Consider the following 22,128-nt stretch of genomic DNA (forward strand, 5'->3'; position numbering starts at 1 on the left):
CACTTACACATGTTGAAGTTTCAGACTCACTGGGCCATAGAGCATCTTTGATCTGTATAATTGTAGAATTACAGTTCTCAACACTGAAGGCTCATTAGAAATACAGGCATCACTCTCAGTTTCTGGTTCTCCAAAGATTCTGGACTGTTTTCACTCTGGGGGGCACCTGGACATTGACAGCTTGTCAGGTGATTGTGATGTGCAGCCTGGGTTGTCAAGCCTCCTGCCGCTCCTAGGTGTGGTCCTCAGACTAGCAGCATAGACCTGAGCTTAGGGTATCCCAGACCTCACTCTGAACCCACTTCGTTGCATTTGCATTCCTGTGGGATATGGAAGCACTTTGAAGTTTAAGAAGAACTCACTGGAACCTGATTAGAGGCAGAGTACAAAGCTAAGCAGCACAGAGTCCTTGCAGGTCTATTATAGGTAATGTGCTTGTGGTGGGGAGAATCTTCCCTGCAGAGCTGAGTCAAAGTGAATGTTCTATGAACATGAAATGATCTTTTGTGGGTGGCAGTGGCACACACCTTTAATCCCAGCACTCGAGGAGGCAGAATCAGGCAGATCTCTGTGAGTTTGAGACTAGCCTGGTCTACAGAGATAGACCCAGTATAGGCACCAAAACTATACAGGGAAACCCTGTCTCGAAAAGAAGGAAGGAAGGAAGGAAGGAAGGAAGGAAGGAAGGAAGGAAGGAAGGAAGGAAGGAAGGAAGGAAGGAAGGAAGGAAGGAAGGAAGGAAGGAAGGAAAAAATATAGGGCTGGAGAGATGGCTCAGAGGTTAAGAGCACTGTCTGCTCTTCCAGAGGTTCTGAGTTCAGTTCCCAGCAACCACATAGTGGCTCACAACCATCTGTAATGAGATCTGGTGCCCTCTTCTGGCCTGCAGGGACATATGCAAACAGAACACTGTCTACATAATAAATAAATAAATCTTTAAAAAAAAAGAAATGATCTTTTCTATATCTGGCGTAGTACAAATGGTGCTCACGTTTCCTCTAGAAATATAGGGGCTGCCTTCGTTTCCATCCAGGAGAACAATGATATGATCTGGCTCCTGAGTATCTTCAGGAGCTTGGTTGCTAGCCTGTGGTGCTATTGAGAGGTGGATGAACCTTTGAGGGCTGGGCCTAGTGGAGGAAGTGAGGTCCTGAGAGGGAGGGCATGCCCTTCATAGGGATGGTAGGACTCCATCCTTCCTTCCTTCAGCCTTCGTGAGGTGAGCAGTTTTGTTGGCCTCATGCACTCCCATATGCTATGTGGTCTTGCCTTGCCACAGATACATAGCAGTGGGACCAAGCGATTACACTAAACCCCATGAAACTGAGCCCAAATAAATCTTTCCTCTTTTCACATTGTCTAAGGCATTTTTGTTCACAGTGGTGAGAATGCTGTTATGTTTGATAGTGAAGTGTGCGTAATTTTAAGTTCACATTTCATCCTCATTTTTTCTTATTCCAGATAACATCGTAACAATATAGTATGAGTTAATTTACTAAAATGTTGTGAGTCTTCAAAATTTATATTGTCAGTAATAATAGAGTTTGAATTATCTTTACAGTGTTCTCAAAGTCATCCCAGATGAATGAACTGTGGTAAAATGGAGTTATATTGTATATGTGTAATAATAACTCTAAGTCTTAGATTACTTGAAGGTAAGGAGTTATAATAGCAGTTTTTATTGCCTTTTAAATACTTAATAATGTCAACACAAACACTGTGACATTTTCTGGCCAAGATTAATATTTTAATCTTTAGGATAGAGAGGAGAAGAGATATTGAATGAATTAATTATATTGTGAAACAAAATCTTAGAAATACATATCACTTGGCAATCACTTAGGTATTTTAGGGTTTCCATCTCACCTACTAGGCTATAAAGTTCTCAGGTCTTATTTTGGGGCCCCAGAGGACCTCTGGTGCAGCGGTGGGAATGCATTGGACTTTCGCTATTCCCTGAGGAACTCAAGGAGCAACTGTTCTCAGCTGCTTCACAGATAACTCCAGTGCTGGGCCTGGGGAGCCAGGCTGAGGCCCCCGACCAGGATGCTTACAGTGTGGTGTCACAGACAGTGTCCTGGAAGTGTTGCCTTGTGAGGTGGACATTGAAGGAAGTGGTTATATGGAACTGGTTGTGGTGGTATGAGACAGCAGGGTGGCAAGATAGACAGAATGACAGACTCAGAGACTTTGGTCGAATCAGTAGCCACTGCTTAGATTTTGGCAACTGGGAGTCGGGAACAAAAGCTTCTTCTCCTGTTTGTTACTCGCCATGCTGAGCGGGTGCTGCTTCTCTTAAAAATGAAGAGATCACACAGGTGATCTTCTCCAAGTTAGGGAACATTGTAGACACTCCAAACAGTGCGGGAAATAGCCAGCCTGTGGTTTCACCCTTCAGTTTAGGAGAGAAAGGATCACACCTGCAGTGCAGACTCAGGGCCACCTCTCACCTCTTTTCCTCCTTGAGGCAGGGTAACTGGCCCAGTTGATGTTGATCATTCCTGTTGGACACGTGTCCATCAACATTAGGTTGTGTCTTTTCACATGGGTTAGGACTGTATATGGATGTCATCTGTTTCCTGTGATATTTCTGTTTTTTTTCCTCAACATTTGAAATGCATTTATTTTCTTAAGCTCTAACATACCCGTTCATTGATATGGAGTAGTCATTATATGAATACATTATAATGATGCTTCTATTTTCTTATATTAGTATTTTTGTTTTCTCTAACAGCATGGCAAGATACACTTACTCTTATATAACACACAGCTTCCTGTGTAAACATGTTTCTCTAGGCCTGGGCGCATATTCAGGAATAAAAATTGATGTATGGAAAGTATAATCTTTTTTTTTTTCAAGAGTGCATACTACGTGTTCTTTGAGTGCATGTGATTTTATGTGTTTTTGTTTATAAGGTAACTCTTAGTTCTTCCTCCTCTTCCCACCTCAACAAAATAGCCTAGGTGAAAGGAAAATAGCCAAAAAAATCATTGTGGCCAGCTGAGTCCCCTTTCCCTTTAGGAGCTCTGGTAGAGACTCTGGCATCCATTAGTTGAGTCTGGAGGCTGTGTCTGGATCAGATTGCTCAATTACTCTTGTCCCTGTTCTCCTCCAGCAGATGCTTTTGTGGCAGTTGTTGTCTGTGTCTGACAGCTGTGAGTGTGACTTGTCCACTTCTGGCTGGCTACAGCAGAATTTGAACAGGAGGGCAATAAATATTTTCACAGTATGATTGCAGAGAAACGGAAACAAAGTTAGAATGAAAACAGAAAAACACCAGCCGCCCAAGCGTGTATCAAACTCGGCTTCACTAGTTCTCCACAAAATGAACTAGATCTGTTTTGTAGGCTAGTTCAAGGTGAATATATGAGCTGTTAAAGATTCTGTCCTTTTAACAAAGCACTGCTAAAACCCTGTGCTCTTATAAAAGACGGTGCTCAAGTAGCTTACTTTAGAATGGTGTTGACGGAACATCATTTCCCCCCATTAACGACAACCACTCTAATTATGCTCAAACATCTGCTGTTTCTCCTTGTCCCTAGCTCTCCTCTGGCTTTTAAAGAGTTAAGGGGGAGGTTTGTGAGGTCATGTGTGACTTCACTGGGTCTGGACTTTTGAAGTAGGGCTGTTGGAGGGAAGCTGCCCGGTTAGAGGGAAGGGCTGGGAAGAGGGGGCAGGACTCCCTCAACTTCTTTCAAGTTCTTGTCCCACAGGCAGCCCCCAGGGATCCAGCGGCATTCTGGGAGAATGTCACTGTGGAGTCAGTGTGTAGCAGCGGGTACTCGCCCAGAAGCCGCTTCAGAAGTCCCTTAAAAGAGCCCTGAAGGGGAGATGAAAGTCTGCCATGCGGATGGAACAGAAGCGTTCTCGTTCTCTTCCTTTCCTGACAGATTCATGGGACAGACTTTCCTGACAGAGGTAACAGGAATTTGGGTTGATTGCCTTTGTCTGGTCCCTGGTCTGAGACAGTCCGGATCATGCACAAATGTAGTTATAGAAAATTCCTCGGACTTGAAAACATTTAATTTCAAATACTGTAAGGCAGTCTTGGCCAAATACTTAAAATGCCTTTTTATTTTGTCAGTAAAGCTGACAGAAATGAGGAGGGTACTTTTTGCAGGGTAGTGCTTGGGCACGCGCAGAGTTTCAATGGTGGAGCCACGTTGATGTCTAAGGCGATTTATCCATAGCTTGGTACTCCTAGATTGCGGATGCGTTCTTAGAAACTCGGTGAAACTTGTAGCAGGCAGAGGTGATCAGTCAGAGTCTGCTCATTTAGTGGGCCATTCTGTATCCCGAGGACGCCATTCCTATTGTGTAACTGCTCTGAAAAGAAAGTTGGCTTTGCAGGTGGTAGGGAAAAATGACTCGTGTCGGGAGGCCGGAGTAGGTTTGCTGCTTCAAAGGCTGCCCAGTTATCTGTGGAAACAGTGTCTTCCAGCTCCACAGTTTATTTCCTTAAAGGTCTCGGTCTGCTGTCATGTTCAGCAGAGAGACAGCATAAGGGACCACAGTGACACTGAAGAACAGGGTGTGAGTGAGTGTGGCCCATTGATAATTCAGATCAGAAGACTCGCCCACCAAAACCCGAGGGCACCAGCCCCTCGGTTCTCAGGGTAGTGAGCCGATTACATTAACAGGCATGTTTGTGTGTATGTATTGGTCAGGTTGGCGTTTCTTGACTTGATCACAGACTTTTTTTTTTAGTTCCTATTTATAATAATTTACCATTTGTTTTATTGGCCAATCTGTATCAAGTTTGACCTCCTGTATCTGGATATTTTTGTTTCACTTTCCTCATAATAAAGGAATAATAGAAAATGCACTGAGTATGGTTGTGGAAGGCATAGTCCAGTGGTTAGCAGTCACAGGCCAATAGCTTTAAAATTTCCCTCTGGTTCATAGGGTTTGGCCTCTCGTAAGTTACTGAAGCACTCCGGAAGCTCAGTTTGTCCATATTAAAATGTGAATGAAACATGGTACTTATTCTAAGGGATGGCTATTATGAAGACTAAAGTACAGAATGTGGAAGCACTTGCCATATTTTGTCTACACTAGGAAAAGCTCAATAAATGTGAACTTGGGCTACCATTGCCATGTTTAATTCTGTTTCCTTATGTCAGGCACGCAAGAGGACTTGGTTAGGGACACTAGTAGGATGTGGAAGAGCTTGCCTTGTCAAGATACAGGGGCTTTGTGGTCAGGCTCCGGGTAGCACATCTACCACACCCGCCTGTCAGTCTCTTCTCTGCTGCTGCCTCCCAGGCAAGGTTATCAGCAGGGGGTGAGGGTCGCAAGTGCAAATCCATCAATGCTTGTGAAAACTCCTGACTGCTGGGCTGTGACGGCATGCCAGTTTTCGCATCTTTGAATGTGGGGAACAGAGCTGTATGAGTATCTTAGATACTCAGAGGTGGCCTGGGGTGCACATGAGGAGTTAGGTGGAAAGGGCTGATGGAGGGTGGGCACTGTTCCTGTGTCCTCTCCCCAGATGCAGGTTCCTCTGCTGCGCAGTGGCGACTATTTTCATAGCCTTATCTGTATTTCCAGCTTAGCCCTTTGGCTCGCCTCACACCAAGGGCTGGCAGTTCCGCAGCAGTGTGAACTATGTATAGTTTCTTAGTTCCTGGTCTGTTGTTATGGATAACATATTTATCACTATTGAGACTAAACAAAATTTGTGGAAATGCTGAGCCCAGAGTAAGTACTAAATCTATTTTTACTTCTCCCCAAATCATTCTATTTCTTGGGTTATAGTCAAGGGAAGTTTAATTATAATTTGTAAATAAGTCTCCGCCCCCCCCCCCCCCCAGTATATTGTAAAGGTCTCATGTCTAGACTGTGGTTCTAAAACTTTTGATTAAAATACCTTTCTTGAGCTGGGCATGGGATGTGCGCCTGTAATCTTAGACTTGGGAATTATAGGCAGGAGAATCAGAAATTTCAGGCCAGTCTTGGCTACATAACAGTGTAGCTAGAGTTTTCCGCCTTGCCCACAGTCAGGACAAATCTTTGTCACCTGCCAGTCCCACAGCCGCTCAGACCCAACCAAGTAAACACAGAGACTTATATTGCTTACAAACTGTATGGCCGTGGCAGGCTTCTTGCTAACTGTTCTTTTATCTTAAATTAACCATTTCCATAAATCTATACCTTGCCACGTGGCTGGTGGCTTACCGGCATCTTCACATGCTGCTGGTCATGGCGGCGGCTGCAGTGTCTCTCCTCCTCAGCCTTCCGCTTCCCCTAATTCTCCTCTCTCCTTGTCCCACCTACTTCCTGCCTGGCCACTGGCCAAACAGTGTTTTATTTATTGACCAATCAGAGCAATTTGACATACAGACCGTCCCACAGTACTTCCCCTTTCTTTTTTTTAAAAGGAAGGTTTTAACTTTTACACATCTCCAAAGTCAGCTTGGTATATTTGGGAATTTGGGCGTAGCTTCTCTTACTACTTCCTGCTGGAGGGGGGCGCTGTATCTTATGGGGACACAAAGAAAATTTTAGGATCATGGAGTAGTCCGTGAGACCGTATCGTCTGAGCCAGTTGCCTTGAAACAATTCTGGATGTTGGATCATCTGGGCCATGGTGTCATCGGAGACCTTTCAGGTGGTCTTGGCTGGTCAAACCTGATGTATCTTAATCTGGAACAAATCCATAGCCTCTGGCTTTCTGTGGAAACAAAAGCAGAGCCTCCTTTCCAAAGCAACATATCCTTACATCCAAATTTTGAAGTTAAGGTACCTTTAAAACACACATTTTGGCATAACTCAACAGCTTTTGCAATCAAATGTTTCTCTTCAGTTACGAATATCAAAGAGAACATAATCCAGATTCTCTGTGTGGTAGCCATCTTTATGTGGCTTATGTTTTATATTACCTTGAGCCTATTGCTTTAAACTGCAGCCTTCTAAGCCTGAAAAGGCGCTGTGGCTGCTGGCTCCGCCCACTTCAGCTTCCCAACATGGCAGTGGTATGTTTTCCGCCAGCTCTGGGAGCCATCGTGGGTCTATGATTTTATCCAAGCAGCGTGTAGCCCAGAAACCTCTTTTTGTTTTGTACTAGCAAAGGCTAAATCCACCATGCAGCTTAATGTGCCACTTGCAGAGGCCTCATTCCCGCCATACTGCAGATCGAGCGCACACGCCAGGAGCCCGCCAGTAACTCAAACCGGCAGCTGCTGCTCATTTGAGAGAGACAATTAGGAAGCTGTTTTTAGCTCCATTTTAGAATCTTTTCTCAGGTTTTAGGTAGAAACTCTTGCCAACACGTTGGGCGCCATTTGTAGCTAGAGTTTTCCGCCTTGCCCACAGTCAGGACAAATCTTTGTCACCTGCCAGTCCCACAGCCGCTCAGACCCAACTAAGTAAACACAGAGACTTATATTGCTTACAAACTGTATGGCCGTGGCAGGCTTCTTGCTAACTGTTCTTTTATCTTAAATTAACCATTTCCATAAATCTATACCTTGCCACGTGGCTGGTGGCTTACCGGCATCTTCACATGCTGCTGGTCATGGCGGCGGCTGCAGTGTCTCTCCTCCTCAGCCTTCCGCTTCCCCTAATTCTCCTCTCTCCTTGTCCCACCTACTTCCTGCCTGGCCACTGGCCAAACAGTGTTTTATTTATTGACCAATCAGAGCAATTTGACATACAGACCGTCCCACAGTATAACAGTTTTGAAGTCAGCCTGGGGAATACATGAGACCCTGTGTCTAGAGTGGCAAAAGTAATCGTCTTGTGCTACTAGCTTATGCCATTATTGTCATTGTGTCTGCCTTTCTGATAATAGTTCAGTGATGGGTGTAATTCGTACAGCGGTTAAATTCAACCTTAATCTAGTTTTCAAAACCATTATGAAAAATAATACAGTGCCAGTGGTAAAAATCAAATTGAAATCCCTACTTGTTTCTCCAAAGGAGCTTCCATTGGAAGTTTGCAGGGTATCCTTAGGAGGCAGAACATTTGGAGTTTTGGGGGGATTTTATTTGAAACTATCTTCCTGATGTAAAAGTATAAATGTGGTCTGGAAAGTTCTGTTAGGTTTGCCAGGTCCCTGCACAGTTAAGTCCCTCCTTCTAGTTCCACGGGGTTTGGAATGTTTGGGAGTGTCCTTGTGGGAGCTGCCTGCCCGGCTGGGTCATGTCACCAGGAGCCCAGTGTACTTGACAGGTCCAGCTCAGCCCATCCTGCTTCGGGTCATCTGACCAGCCCCGAGTCCTTGGAGGACAGTCAGGGGCTTAAAATGCCCTGAACAACCTCAGTCTTGAAGCTCTGTGTTCCAGCAAGGATCTGAGTCTTTGCTTAGCTGGTTTGAGGGTGGGGTTCAGGCAGCCCTTCGGGTTGCTGTTGTGCTTGGCTGAGAGTCCTCGGCAGTGCTGGGTGGGGAGAATGTAGAAATCGTTAAACTGAACATGGAATTGCAGGACTATGTTTAACTTCCAGCCTTACTGTTTATCATCTGTGACCTTGGCCAGGATGACTCTGGCTCTCAGCTTCTTTACTTGCAGAATGGAACAATTGTGGGATAAAATAATGCATGTGGAAGTGCTAGACAGTGCAGAGTGCTCTGTGGGTTTGTTAGGCTTAGTGTGTGGATTCCATGACGGTGGCTAGTTCTGACCTGGCTTAGGTAGACTGAACATTGGTGATTTGGAGAAGGAGGAGAAAGTTTAGTGTAACTACCTGGTTTCCTTAGACCTAGACTGGTCTTCTTGAGGAGGGTTTTGTCCTACCTGTACAGGAGTGCCGGTGGCTTGCCGAGGAACTTGTATTCAGAAGGTAGGGAACAACAGAGTAGCTTCTATGCCTAGAGTGTTCTCAAATAAGCCACCTTTTTGTTTAGGTCATGGTTTATGTAGGGGAAGCTCTGGGAACCTAAGTTGACCCCATTCTGGTACTGATTGTCAAGACTAGAAGTCACTCTTTATCTCTCAGTTCCCCGGCTTCAAAAGCAGAGGGTGGGTTAAAGACCCTTTTGTGTGGGGAGGATATGATGGCTGTCTTCCCACCTCTACATTTCTTCTGCCTTGCTCTCATAATTTTAGAGGACAGTATCTGATCCCCAGTTTAAATAATTTAGGAAAACTACTAAATAAAAATTACTAATTCTTTGGGAATCTTTTTTTTTTTTTTTTTTTTTTTTTTTTTGGTTTTTCGAGACAGGGTTTCTTTGTGTAGCTTTGCGCCTTTCCTGGGACTCACTTGGTAGCCCAGGCTGGCCTCGAACTCACAGAGATCCACCTGGCTCTGCCTCCCGAGTGCTGGGATTAAAGGCGTGCGCCACCACCGCCCGGCATTCTTTGGGAATCTTATATAATATATTTGATCATATTCACCTTGAACTCTTTCCCCAACTTCTCTTAAATCCATTCTTACTTCTCTACCCCTGGATTTCTTGTCATTTTTTAATTTTTATTTTTTTAGAAGCACCCACTGGCTCCAGTTAATGTCATGAATATATTCCTAGGAGAGAGCCCACCCACTAGAGCATGGCGGACATACTAAGAGCCACACCCTTAAAGAAAACGGACTCTTCCTCCCCTACTAGCTGTCACTTGTCCATAGATGTGAGTCAAACTCAGGCCATCAGGCTTTACCCTTTGAGCCTTCTCACAGGTTCATGAGAAAAAGGGCTAGAACATAATGGATCAACTTAAGGAATGAATTGATGAAAGTTTGATAGTCTGCGTTTTCTGGCATTTTGACATTGGGAGACTGGTGTTTTGTGCCATGACTTTGGATTTGACCTTACCTGACCTTGCTGTAGAGACGATATAGCTGAGCATTTTCTAAAGCTTAAAAGGGACAGAACCACAAAGGATCTGCACAAAACACAGCCAAGGATTGCCGGACTCCGCAGTATTGTCAGCAGTAAGTTGCCTGTGTTTTTAGCTGTGCTAAGGATAAGTTTAGTGGCTGTTCTTGCCTCAGCTGGTGAGTAGCCTGAGTTTTACAACCTGATCTTACAAAAGTAACTCTTTTTTGGTAAAGAGAAAACAAATTTTAATAGCAAAGTACTGAATTGGGAAATGTAACTTGGACACGAATAGGCCACTTCAATAATTATCTGACACAAGAGAGGCCAGGTACAATTATGCTTGGTACCTGGTCTCAGGAGTTGCAGTGATGAGCACGGCTGCATGCTGGTTCTTAACTCCAGCCCTGGCTTGGCTGCCCGACAGTGGGAGCCAGCCATGTGCTAAGTCGGCAGATTCTGCCTAGGTATCCAGGTCTTCCTAGGGATGTCTCAGGACATCATAACTCCAGAAAGAGACTAAAGAGATCTATCTGCAGAAGCTAGGCTGTAGACCAAGGGTGGGCTTCTCAGGATGTGTTTTCAAAATACACCCATGGTTGGGTAGTGTAGAAGTAATATCTGTCTTATATTGAATTCAGTTTTATGAAAATGTTTGAAGTCTGATGTAATTGTATATCAACTTGCTTACAAATTGAATTGATATGCTAATAGCATATTATATTTTGATCTTCTAATGCCTTTCCCCCACTAAAAATGTACTAGTCTGACTTCTTATATATAGCCCTAGATGTTTGGACGGCAGGTGTTCTGCACCCGCTTTCTTGCCTGTGCCTTTCTTTCCTGTATTCATAATTGTTCAGGTTGTCCTGGGCTCCTTTCCCTCATTTTTGCTCTTAGTAAACCTTAGTAGCAGCCGATGAAAAGGAAGGGTGGGCTGCTCTGCTCTTGTGTCTTTGCCCATCTAAGGGCTCTGTGACCCTGCAGAACCTCGATCTTGTCTCCAGACTGCATTAGCATTGGGTCTACCTTCCATGAGATACAAATGGTCCTTGTGCTAGGTTTTGGGAAACTTAGGGCCTGGCTCTGTCAGTATTTAAGTTCTTAACCTCTCTTTCTCTCTGAAGCTTTCATTTACTCATCTGGAATGATTAAATGACTTATAGTCTTTTCTAACTAACAAAATTCTGTTAGTTGGCTCCATGAAATCATAATACTCTGGCTGGCTCCTTACATGAACTCTTTGTGACCAATTGGAGTCTTATCTATGGAGCAAATCCAACAGTTGGGGAGGCCATGGACTTCGAGCAATGGACTATAACACGAAGGTGGTGGAATACTGACCCTAGCTAGAGTATTGGGTCTTTAGAACGGAGAGGGCGTGGAAGGAGAAGTAGTTACCTTTCTGTGGCAGTACTGTCTGGGTTGTCTTAACTGGTTGACTTTCCTCTTGTTCTTTCATGGAAGTAGTAGTACTGGTTACCTTGCCTCCATTAGAGTTGACTGCCTTGACATACTCATTTCAAAGCCCTAATTGTATTTAGTTTTATAAAGAAAATACAATGGCTAAAGGGAGAATATAGTCCCGTCCCTCCCTCCCTCCCTTCCTTTTATTTTTTTGAAGTGACTGACCATCGGATGTGGCTTTTTAAGCCTTGTGCAGAGGCTCTCGTTCTTCCGTGGAGGCAGAGCTAGGAGGCCACCGACTGCGCATGTCCTTTCACCTCAGCGACTGTAACTCCCTCGCGACTCCTGGCCATGCAGGGTGTAGATACTGGAGACCCCACATTTAGAAACTTTTTTCCCTCTTTTTATATGGAAATACGGCATGGGGTTGGCACTCTGAAGCAGTGGATTTTCTTGTCTCTCTTATTAGCTCCAGGATTTAGGGCATTGCACCCTTCCTCAGATCTCATTTGAAGATGAGATGGTTGGGCTAGGCAGCAGCTAGAATGTTGAAGAACCAGTCATGGGCTTGAGCTTCCTCCCTTCCCTGGTGTACCATCCGAGGGGAGGCAGTGAAGGAGAAGGGGTAGGAGTAGCTGCCTCTGCTTGTGCCTCCTGTGCAGCCTGTAACCTCTGTGAGGCAGAGGCTTCCTTTTAGTGTTTGGACAGCCCCAAGTCCAGGCTACCACAAAATGTTTTAACATCGATTATTCCTTTTTTGGTCAGTACACTAAATTTGGCGTTTATTTATCGAGATGTCAGCAGTTTGTAGCTCTCCACTTGGAAAAGAGTCTCCCATAAACATTTGCAGTTCCCAGTGCAACTTCCCTGCCTGGGCAGGAGGACTTTTGAACTCTTTGTACCATTGTGAGGAATGCGGTTCTTTCTTGGGAGACTCTTCCCTGTTCTGTGTGCTTTTTATGCGGGAGAAGCCTCGAGGACGCTCACTGCTCCGGGGCCTGTATTAATGTGTCTGCAGGCCTTCAGTTCAGGGCCTGCTTGAACTTTGAGAGAGAACTGACACTTCTCCAGGGAATTGTTTGCTTTTTGCCTTCTTCATAATGGCAGGGCCAGTCTTGCACTGCTTACTCGGTGTATCTTCTGGATTTGAGGCAATTTGACACCACACACCCCAACTTCTTTTACTATTTTACAGGGAAACTTTGGAGTTGACTAATTGCCGGCACATTCCTTTAGGCGCATGCCAGTGACTTAGGTGAATGTGAACAATAGTAGTGAAGGTTATTATTAGTGCACTTGGTTAGTTCTGTTAGTCAACAGAACTTCGGAGTGGTTCTGGGAGTTGAACGCGGGGTTTTGCATGTGCTAGGGAAGTACTCTTACCATGAACCAAGTTCCCAGAAGGATTTAACTTACATGTTTATTCTCTTCAAAACAAGAATTTCAGTATATTTTCCAGTCTGATTTGTGACTTAGGTGGGCAGTTGACTCATTTGAGTTTCTTAGTTCTGGCCATGAAACTCATGAATCTTCACTTGTGGTCCACCTAGGGGAGAAGAAAGTCAAAGGGTACCATTGCCCTCCACCCCCATGAGTGACACAGTTAACAGGTTGCTGATGTGGTGCTTCCAGGGATCCCCCAGTTTAGAAGCCTTTGCTGATGCCACAAGTTCATTGCTGGTGTTACTAGTTCATTGCTGATGTTACTCTTTATTACTGATGTTACTGTTCATTGCTGATGTCACTAGTTCATTGTGGATTGTACTGTTCATTTCAGATGTTACTGTTCATTGATGATGTTCCTGTTTCCCTTTTTTTTTTTGGTTTTTTCAAGACAGGGTTTCTCTGTGTAGCTTTGCGCCTTTCCTGGAGCTCACTTGGTAGCCCAGGCTGGCCTCGAACTCACAGAGATCCGCCTGGCTCTGCCTCCCGAGTGCTGGGATTAAAGGCGTGCGCCACCACGCCCGGCTCCTGTTTCCCATTTTTTAAAGCATAGTATCTCTGTAATCTCTGCAAATGCGGCACTCTTCTAAGAGAAATATTCTTAAATCAGAATGGTACTAACGAAGCAGGCTTTTGATATTTAAGTATTGCAGTATCCAGTCACCATATTCATGATTTTTATTCCTTTGGAATATACTTACCCTTAAAGTAAAACTTTATTTAAATAAGACTTTAGAAAATGCAGGCCACATTGTGAACTTACGGCATTGTATTCTGAGATTTGAGTGCAAAGCGTTTTTGTGCATTATTGAATGAACTGGTCATTGTAACCAACTTTGTATGGGACAGTTGTCTCAGATTCCAACCCTGTAGCCACATTATTTTCTTAATACCCAAAGTAAATGCTGTGCTCACCAGCTTATCCTGGAATTTGACTACACATTTTTTTCTCCTCTATAGAAAGATCCTGATGCTCATGTGATTAGTTTCCCATGTCGCTTATGTACTTCAAACTGGTAATCTTATTTTTCCCAGTGAAAGTAGCCTGTCCTATTTATGGTAGTGTAGAGGTGTGGTTAAACAGCAACAAGTTCAGTGTTTTCATTTCTGCTTCATAATGTTTTCAGTGGAAGTGATTCAATATCAGTGTGGTTTGAGTTCAAGGATACAGAAAAATAAGACCTACAAATATGTCAGCTAGGCGGAGGATAGGTAGCCAAGATAAATATATGGAGAAGTTCCACTGCTACAGAAGTTTACACTTAAATAGAAGATATGTGCGCCACTTCAAATCATTAGTTACTATTGCAGGAGTGAGAGGAACGACCGATGAACTTGCAGACAATTTTACTTTCCTTAGAATTCTCAGGGGACCCAAAGGAGGAGGGTTACTTCTTCCTTCATCTCTTCCTGTGCCATCGTCATGTTAGAAGAAGAATTAAGAGAACTCTTGTGGTTTTTCCAGTGGGAAGATAAATCATTTAGATAAATATGGATAATTTCATAGGAGTTAAAGGTTATTAATTGAAGTTTGACCACTGTTGGAGTTTTACCACTGTTGGAATTTTATCAGCCTAGTGTTTGGACATCTTTCTTTCTTTTTTTTTGGTTTTTCAAGACAGGGTTTCTCTGTGTTGTTTTGGTGCCTGTCCTGGATCTTGCTCTGTAGGCCAGGTTGGCCTCGAACTCACAGAGATCCGCCTGGCTCTGCCTCCCGAGTGCTGGGATTAAAGGCATGCACCACCACCGCCCAGCTTGGACATCTTTCTTAAAGGACCAAACTCTATGCAAGCAGCAGAATCTTGTGTAGGGTTTAGGTCTTGAATTTTTTAAAAAAGTATTTTCCATCATAACTCAATGTGGCTATTTCCTGAAAATACTGTAGTATACAAACTAGTTGTAGTAACAACTCCTTGGTGCTGTTAACAGCATCAGTCTAGATACTATTTACAAAGTGTTAGTGTGTGCACAGTCACTGTCAGCAATGAACAGTAACATCTGAAGTGAACTAGGAACACCAGCAATGAACTAGTAACATCTCTGTATGCTTCCAAGCTCTTCATCTCATGTCTTATAATCACAGAGCTCAGGTTAGTAACAAAGGATCAAGCAGCATACTCACTAACATTTAAAAAAAATTTTTTTTTTATTTTATGCCTTTTTGGGTGTTTGGTCAGAGGTGCTAGGTAAGGACTGAAGTATATCTTAAAAGTGTATGAGAAAAGATGAAAGCACCACAGAATATAGAGTTTTGTGCAGTATTTAAGGGCAGAATTTCCTAACACCCCCTATGTTACCATATTATATAAAAGTGGATGGGGGGGGTTTAAAATGGAGAGACTCAACGTTGATCCTCTGGCTTATGGTTTTAGGCATGGTGGTGTGATGCCTCATACTGTGTTATGTTCTGCAGAGCAGTGACTTTTCCTAATGAGCTTCTGCAACCCTCCTGATGACTTTGTTAATAGTTGTACCAGAGGACCAGTCTTAAGTGGTCCACCATGGGGCAATCAGCATGGAAACTGAGTATCTCCTTATGAAAATTAGAATAAGAGGAAATTGTATAGGTCTGTGCACAAATGTCCACTGGAGGAAGGCACCTGCCGCTTACCATTTCAAGAGACATTCTGTAGTTAGTAAACTCATCCCTTGATCAGTAATTACCAGTATTGTTTGTCTTAGACACATTGTCCCTGTGTTGTCCAAACCAGCAGTAAACTCAAGGGCTGAGGCATTCCTTCTGGTCTCCCTTGTAGTTGGGATTATGGTTTTGTGGCACCACACCTGGCTTCTCCTTCCTTAATGCCTAGTTATAGCTAGAATATTTCCCAAAGAGCTCTTATTGGCTGGATATTGAAAAATAGAATTACATTTTTGAGCTAGAGTCTTGGTGGTGTAGCTCAGGCTGGCCTTAATTCAAGATTCTATCTTGCCTCAGTCTTCCTAGTTCTGGGATCATAGTCATATGTGACCACACCTGGCTAAAATGGTATAATTTGAAAAAATACATTTATTTGAATGTGTGTGTGTGTGTGTGTGTGTATGTATGTGTGTTCATGTGTGCATATATGGAGGTCAGAGGACAACTTGAGGGAGCCGTTTCTCTCCTTCTACTATGTGAAATCCAGAATGCTCTGAGAAAGGGCCACTTTTTTTTTTTTTCCATTTAAGGCCCTGATGATAACATTTTTATGCCAAACTACCGTTTCTGTTTCTTAGTCTCCATACCACACAAGAGTTTTAAAAGGGCATGTCCACTTTAGAGGTGTGCACTCTTGGACCGTCTTGGGTTGTGGGGATTCACATAGCGATGCTGCATAACGTACTCATGCTTTTGGTCCAGGCTGCTGATGTGGGCTTCTCACCTGTGCCGCGGTATTGGTGAACTGGTGTGACCCACAGTGCACGGTCCCTTGACTCCCTCTCTGTCTAACAGTGGTCTCTGGGCACACTTTCCTTCCTGGTGTTCTAGTCCTTTTGAAATATTAGTGAACCTGGGAAGATGGTTTAAGTAGTAAGAACTGTTGCCTTGGAAACAGAAGAGAGGCCTTTCAACTACCCTCCTGCTGTGACTGGTGGACAGGGCATCTCAATCAGTTTTCCCTCCCCTACATGTTTATTAGCCTGGGGTATTCTTTTTAGAGATAGAGCTCTTAATTAACCACGGAAAGGGGCCAGGGGCTCTTGTTAATTCAGGCACCTAATGCACTTTGTTACCCTCCTATACTCAGTTGGCTTTCTCTCTCCCAGGTCTCTTTCCTTAGTATAGGAGACTTTTTCTACCTCTCTTTCTGAAACATCCTGAGACACTTCATCCTGATTAGCAAGGAATGAAGGTCTGTCAACAGCCTCAGAGAATTCTTTATCCTCTCAGGAGTCATCCTAACATGACTCAGTGATAGTGGTTGTGTGTAATTCACAAGAGTCCCAGAAAAGCTTGCCTCCATACTGCGGCCTTCCTTGCCCACTTCATAATGCCTGCACTTCCTGTCTACATTTCTACAAAGCATCCCATCTCTGAGTTGGTGGATTTTACATTTTTCCTGTATCATCATGTATGTACATACATACATACGTGTTTTGTGTGTGTGTGTGTGTGTGTGTGTGTGTGTGTGTGTGTGTGTTTAAAGAACAGGCAACTTTTAAGGTAAGGAAGAACTCCCCGTCTTACCATCAGGCTTGAATAGTGGGTTTGCCGAGCTCTGCTCTGGCGACTCCCTCCTACTCTCAAGATGCTGCTTTTTGTCCTCACCAAGGGTACATACATGACTTACCTCCCATTTATGGTCATGCTATGCTGAGCACATATGCTTATGGTATACACATTAGCAAGCTGTCACAAACACACTGATCTGCTTTCTCAGGCCACCAACTAGTGTGGGTACAAGCTCACTGCCCTAAGCACGAGCTGTTACTGTTGGCCATGGGTTTGCCAGGCAATTTTGGTTGTAAAACTCTACTTTCATCCAAACGAAATCATGTTTTGTTGTTGTTCTTTATTTGTTTGTGTTGATTTATATTAAGTTCTTTTTTAAACACTTTAAGATAGCACATAATATTCTAATCAACTTAGTTGATAGTCGATTATAATAGAATTTTAGAGATAGGATATTCATCTACTCTTGTAAACTCCTCACCCATAACACATGTGCCAGAATTATATGTGTGAAGTTCTGAGACAAAGGAAATAAGGACAGTTGCCCAAAATCACACAATTATTCATTAAACTGGATCAGCATTTAAATCCTTCCTCCATATCCTGCTGTTCCGGGTCATCACCATGCAGTTTTCCATTTCACTCTGAGTCTTCTAGAAGGTACTAACACCATAGACCCCTGAGGCGTACCACAAGGTCGCTAAAGTCAGCCTCTGTGGGACACATCCCAGCTCTGCCCTAAGTATTATTAGGATGTGTCTTATTTTCCTTGGTTTTCAAACTGACATGGAGTTCTTGTGAAGGTTAAATGCCATAAAAGTCAGAACAGAACAGTGCCTGGAATGGTGAAGGTACTTAATACGTGTTGTCTGTCGTTCTTCTCTGAGGGCTCTGAATGGCAATGGCGAGAAAGTAGAGTCTATTATAAATCCCGTTGAAGGTTTATGTCAGCCTAAGTGAGCAATTAGAACTCACTTAAGATTACAAAATCTCTCCCTCCCTCCTTTCTTTCCTCTCTCCCTCCCTCTCCCCTCTCTCCCTGTCTCTGTCTCTGTCTTTTTGTCTCTGTCACACACACACATACACACACACACACACACACACACACACACACACACACACACACCGACACCTGCTCATCTCTGGGCAAACCCTGTGTTCATCACAACTTAGCCATTTCCCTCACACCTACTTCTGAGAGTGACTGAAAGCATTAGGCACTGACAGTGATGTGGTGTGCATCCTAGTGAGAGCCAGCCGAAAGTTCTTATAAGCTCTTCAGGCTAATTTTCTTGGCTGTCACATTCCTTTGAAACATGGCCTAGTAATTTTGTTAAAGACTAAAGGACAAAGGGGTTAATAATCTGACCCCTAAATACAAACACTTACGGAGTACCTGCTTCTGCTAAGCGCAAGCCAGTGCTTTGTTCCTCCATGTAATAATGAAAATTACTATGCGGGATTGCAACTGGTGGGAGGGGGGAAGAGTTTCTGTGGAGTGACGGCACTGTGTTGTCTGCCTCTGTGAACGATGGGGGAGAGATAAGCACCGAGTACAGCTCAGTGACTGCCATGTCTGTTAGTCCACTGCCAATGGCTGTGTGGGAGGCAGGGAAGGTACAGTTGCGGGCAGGGTTGTGTCATGAGTGTGTCATGGGAGAGCTGCTGCCCAGCTCGAGTCTCGCTTGTGTGATGAGTAAGGCACTTGTGGAATGAACATGTTTGTACTCGCGTCCAGTGCGGAGATGACTTACAGTGCCTGATGGCAGAGGTGAGGACTTTGTTCCGGAAGGGCTGGACCTGTGGAATCAGCTGAGGAGTCGCTCGCCTTTCCCTGGGTGAGTGAGCATCCTTCGTTCCTCCTTAGATTTGCAGCAGTGTGCCTTCTGAAAGCAGGCTTCCCCTGGGCTTCCTGTCACTCGCCACCTCTTTGCACGTGGCTGACTACTCCTTTTAAAGGCCAGAGGACTTGTGACAGGAAAAACCAGGAAGAGCCAATAGGAGGTGCTTTGGTGTGGAAGAAGCCAGAGAGGGAAATTTACCCTTTGACTGTGGATCTTTTAAGAGAGAAAAAAGACTTGTTTTACTGATGATAGTGGTTCTCTTGTTTTGTGCCTAAGAAAATGTTTTCCTTTAAAAGGATAGAAACGATTAGGTGCTTAGTGGAGGAAATGCATTTTTTGGAGTAGGGATATTTTTCTGCACCAGCTGTGATGAATTAAGAATGCCAGAAACTTGTGAACAGAACACTTGAAATGGCCTGCATTCTCTCAAGCTGGGATGCAGATATTGCTGCAGTTCCTTGGCTGTCTGGGAGAGAGCCAAACACTGGAAGTAGTGTTGTGAGATGTATTTTCTCGTTCAGATGCCATACCCTGATGATTTTGTAAAGTTAGTTGGGCTTTTGGTTTGTTTGTTTGTTTGTTTGTTTGTTTGTAGCATTCATTGAGACTGAAATTGCTGAACAAGCCAAAAAAAAAAAAAAAAAAAAAAGAACAAGGCCTAGACGCAAAACTTTCTTGAAATGCAGTTAATTGGAGTTTCTATTTTATGAGATATTGTCATTTTTAAAATGTTGAACTTTGACTTCCATATACTTAGATGTATGTCCTCAACTGTGTGCTTTTTAAGAAAGGACAGGCTAGAATTATGTGGGTTTGCTAATTAGAGAAAGCTCTTGGGAAGCAGAGGAACCAAGAAGGAAGAGTCGGGCCATTTCCTTTCAAGGAAATCTATGCTCCTTGTTCCCAAGAATGCTAAGGCAAAGCTGGCCTTGTCTTGATTCTTAGTTCTTGAGGCATCTTGGCCACGTCATGAAGCCTTGGCTCTCCACAAACCTAAAATTTACTTCTAGTATTATTCAAAGGAGTTTGTTTCAGATAGTCGGAGCCCTGCTTGAGATGGTAAGGTGAATTCTAGTGTGAGCTGTTAAAGGCATTATATGATTTCACTATATTATTAGCTAGTTAAGCCATATGATTCATTTTATAGATGAGATACCTTAAGATCTTTCCATGATTATGCGTTTTACTAGAGAGCCCGAGAGCAGTGTCTGTACTCGACAGGTATTTAGAGCAGTGCTCTTATCGTTGGTCCCGAGAGTGACTCTCACCTTACTCAGGAACAATCCCCCGGATTTACAGTGTGGTGTTGCAAAGATAAAACCAGTGCAAAGACTTCTTTGTTCTTAATAAGTAGAAAATTGCTTGAAAACCTTGGGAGGGGACCAGAGTGCTGTCAGCTCTTCATTTCTCGTTTCATTTATTTTGTGTATTGTATTTACTTTGTGCTTATTTCAGTGTATCTGTGAACATTGCATGTTAGAGCAGAGAGGAACGGCATCATCACTGCCTTTAGAGCTTCTCTGGTCTTCATGGGACATAGTCACATCCCCGTCTGCTCTGTCTGTGCATGTACGTGTGTACTTTACCTGGGTGACATTTTAAATGCTATTTTTTTTAACTATATGAAACATTTGAACTTGTTAAAGTATGGTGTCATGATATTACCACGTGCCAAAAAAGACTTGCTTACCCCCAATTGGTGAAATCACAATGAAAGATAGTCCCTGGGCTGTTAAGTGACAAGGACTTGGGATATGGTTGGCTTCCATAGTATTTGAAGTTTGATATATGTATTAATTACTCTTTGTTGCTCTGATAAAAGACCACAATCAAAAGCCACTTATGGAGGAAAGTTTATTTTGGCTTATGGTTCCAGAGAGTGAGTCCATAGTGGTGTGGAGGAATGGCAGCAGGCAGCTAGCTGGAGCAGCGAGCTGATAAATCACATCTTCAACCTCAAATGCAAAACAGTGAACTGGAAGTGAGGCGTGGCTATAAACTCTCAAAGCTTGCCCCCCACGCCCCCGTGACTGCTTCCTCCAGAAAGGCTCAGCCTCCTAAGGATTCCACAAGTTCCCTGAGCAGTGTACCCCAACTGTTGACCAAGTGTTCAGTCAGATACATGAGCCTAGGAGGGACATCTCTTATGTAAACCACCACAGTGTGTATATTGACCTTTGAGGAGTTGATTTTGATGTTACCTGCCACCCACTGAATTTTCAATATTATATGTATTCTCAGTGTCACTACCGTTTGAAGTTCGGAGTGTAGGGTTTTTTGTGTGTGTCTCTCTCTGTGTGTGTGTGTGTGTGTGTGTGTGTGTGTGTGTGTGTGTGTATCACCATTTCCTATGCTTTGTCTCACTTCACATTCCTGCTTTCCTTTTGGTCTTTTGGATGTATAGTTAAAGCCCTACTATAGATAAACTAGAAATAAAAATTTAATTTGAACAAGATATGTATATATTAAAAGCACTTGAAAGGAATTTGATTTGTAGAAGTAAAAGAATTTTGTTTATTGAAGGTAATTGGCAAAGCAACTTAAAAAACAAATTAGATTATCGTGAAGACAGCTTGACAAACAAAAAAGAAAACAAATCTGTTAGCCTTCAAAAATAGCATTGCTACTTCTTCTTTACAGACTTTGTCATTGTGTGTGTCTAGGTGTATCTCTGTAGAGTTAGGTAAAACCTGCAGAAGGTAATTAATGCCTGTCTGGTATTCTGTGATATAAATGTATTACATTTATTTAAAGTAAGTGCTTTTCAAAAGTATAGGGCAGGCACCTTGTGGTATGTGAGTTAATTATAGAGAGTATATGGAGGAGTGTATTTGATTTTAGTAGTTACATGTTCTAGTGTGTTGTAAAACTATGAATAGCTCATCAAACATTATTTCATGATTACCATTCCTTTGGGATACTTTACATGTTGGGAATCTCCAGCCTCTCACTCATTAGGTCATTCCACCATGCCTCTGGTCCTCAACCACACAAATCTGGTCAGCTTTACTTCAACATACATGACAGTAACTCATAACTCAATATTTAATGCTGCAGTGATCCACATCACCACGGTTTATTATGGAACAGTTTTGTACTCTGTTCAGTCTTTTCTTTTTTTTTTTTTTTTTTTTTGGTTTTTGGTTTTTCGAGACAGGGTTTCTCTGTGTAGCTTTGCGCCTTTCCTGGAACTCACTTGGTAGCCCAGGCTGGCCTTGAACTCACAAAGATCCGCCTGACTCTGCCTCCCGAGTGCTGGGATTAAAGGCGTGCGCCACCACCGCCCGGCTGTTCAGTCTTTTCTTAATTTGCTTGCTCTACCTCTCGCTTGGAGCAAAATCGAAAGCCCTTGCCATGACCTCCACGTCTCACATGACCAGTGTGCTTCTGTCCCCACTCTAGTCCTCCCACTCTTGTTCATTTTGCTCTGGCTCCGCTGGCCTCTTAACTACATTGAACACCTTTAGAATGCTCTGCCTCATGTCTGTGGTCCTGGTGTCTCTTCCTTGGATGCTCTTCC

General features: G+C 43.4%; 1 protein-coding gene across 8 annotated transcripts in view; it reads left to right on the forward strand.

The window, feature by feature from the left end:
- The window catches only part of Psd3 (pleckstrin and Sec7 domain containing 3), a 539,468-nt gene that overhangs the window by 270,120 nt on the left and 247,220 nt on the right, over positions 1-22,128 (forward strand). The window contains exon 1 of one of the 8 annotated variants that reach the window (XM_076553263.1): positions 3,357-3,919. The exons of 5 other annotated variants lie outside the window; for them this stretch is intronic. Coding sequence is in view for 1 of the 3 variants with exons in the window: in XM_076553261.1 (XP_076409376.1) it covers positions 5,688-5,701 (14 nt within the window). In the remaining 2 variants the exon portion in view is untranslated. Of the gene's footprint in view, positions 1-3,356; positions 3,920-5,566; positions 5,702-22,128 lie in introns of those variants that run through there. 2 more of the 8 variants (XM_076553262.1, XM_076553261.1) reach the window with 2 other exon arrangements.

The sequence above is a fragment of the Peromyscus maniculatus genome, chromosome 17, assembly GCF_049852395.1.
Source record: "Peromyscus maniculatus bairdii isolate BWxNUB_F1_BW_parent chromosome 17, HU_Pman_BW_mat_3.1, whole genome shotgun sequence".
In the NCBI taxonomy this organism is placed as follows: domain Eukaryota; kingdom Metazoa; phylum Chordata; class Mammalia; order Rodentia; family Cricetidae; genus Peromyscus; species Peromyscus maniculatus.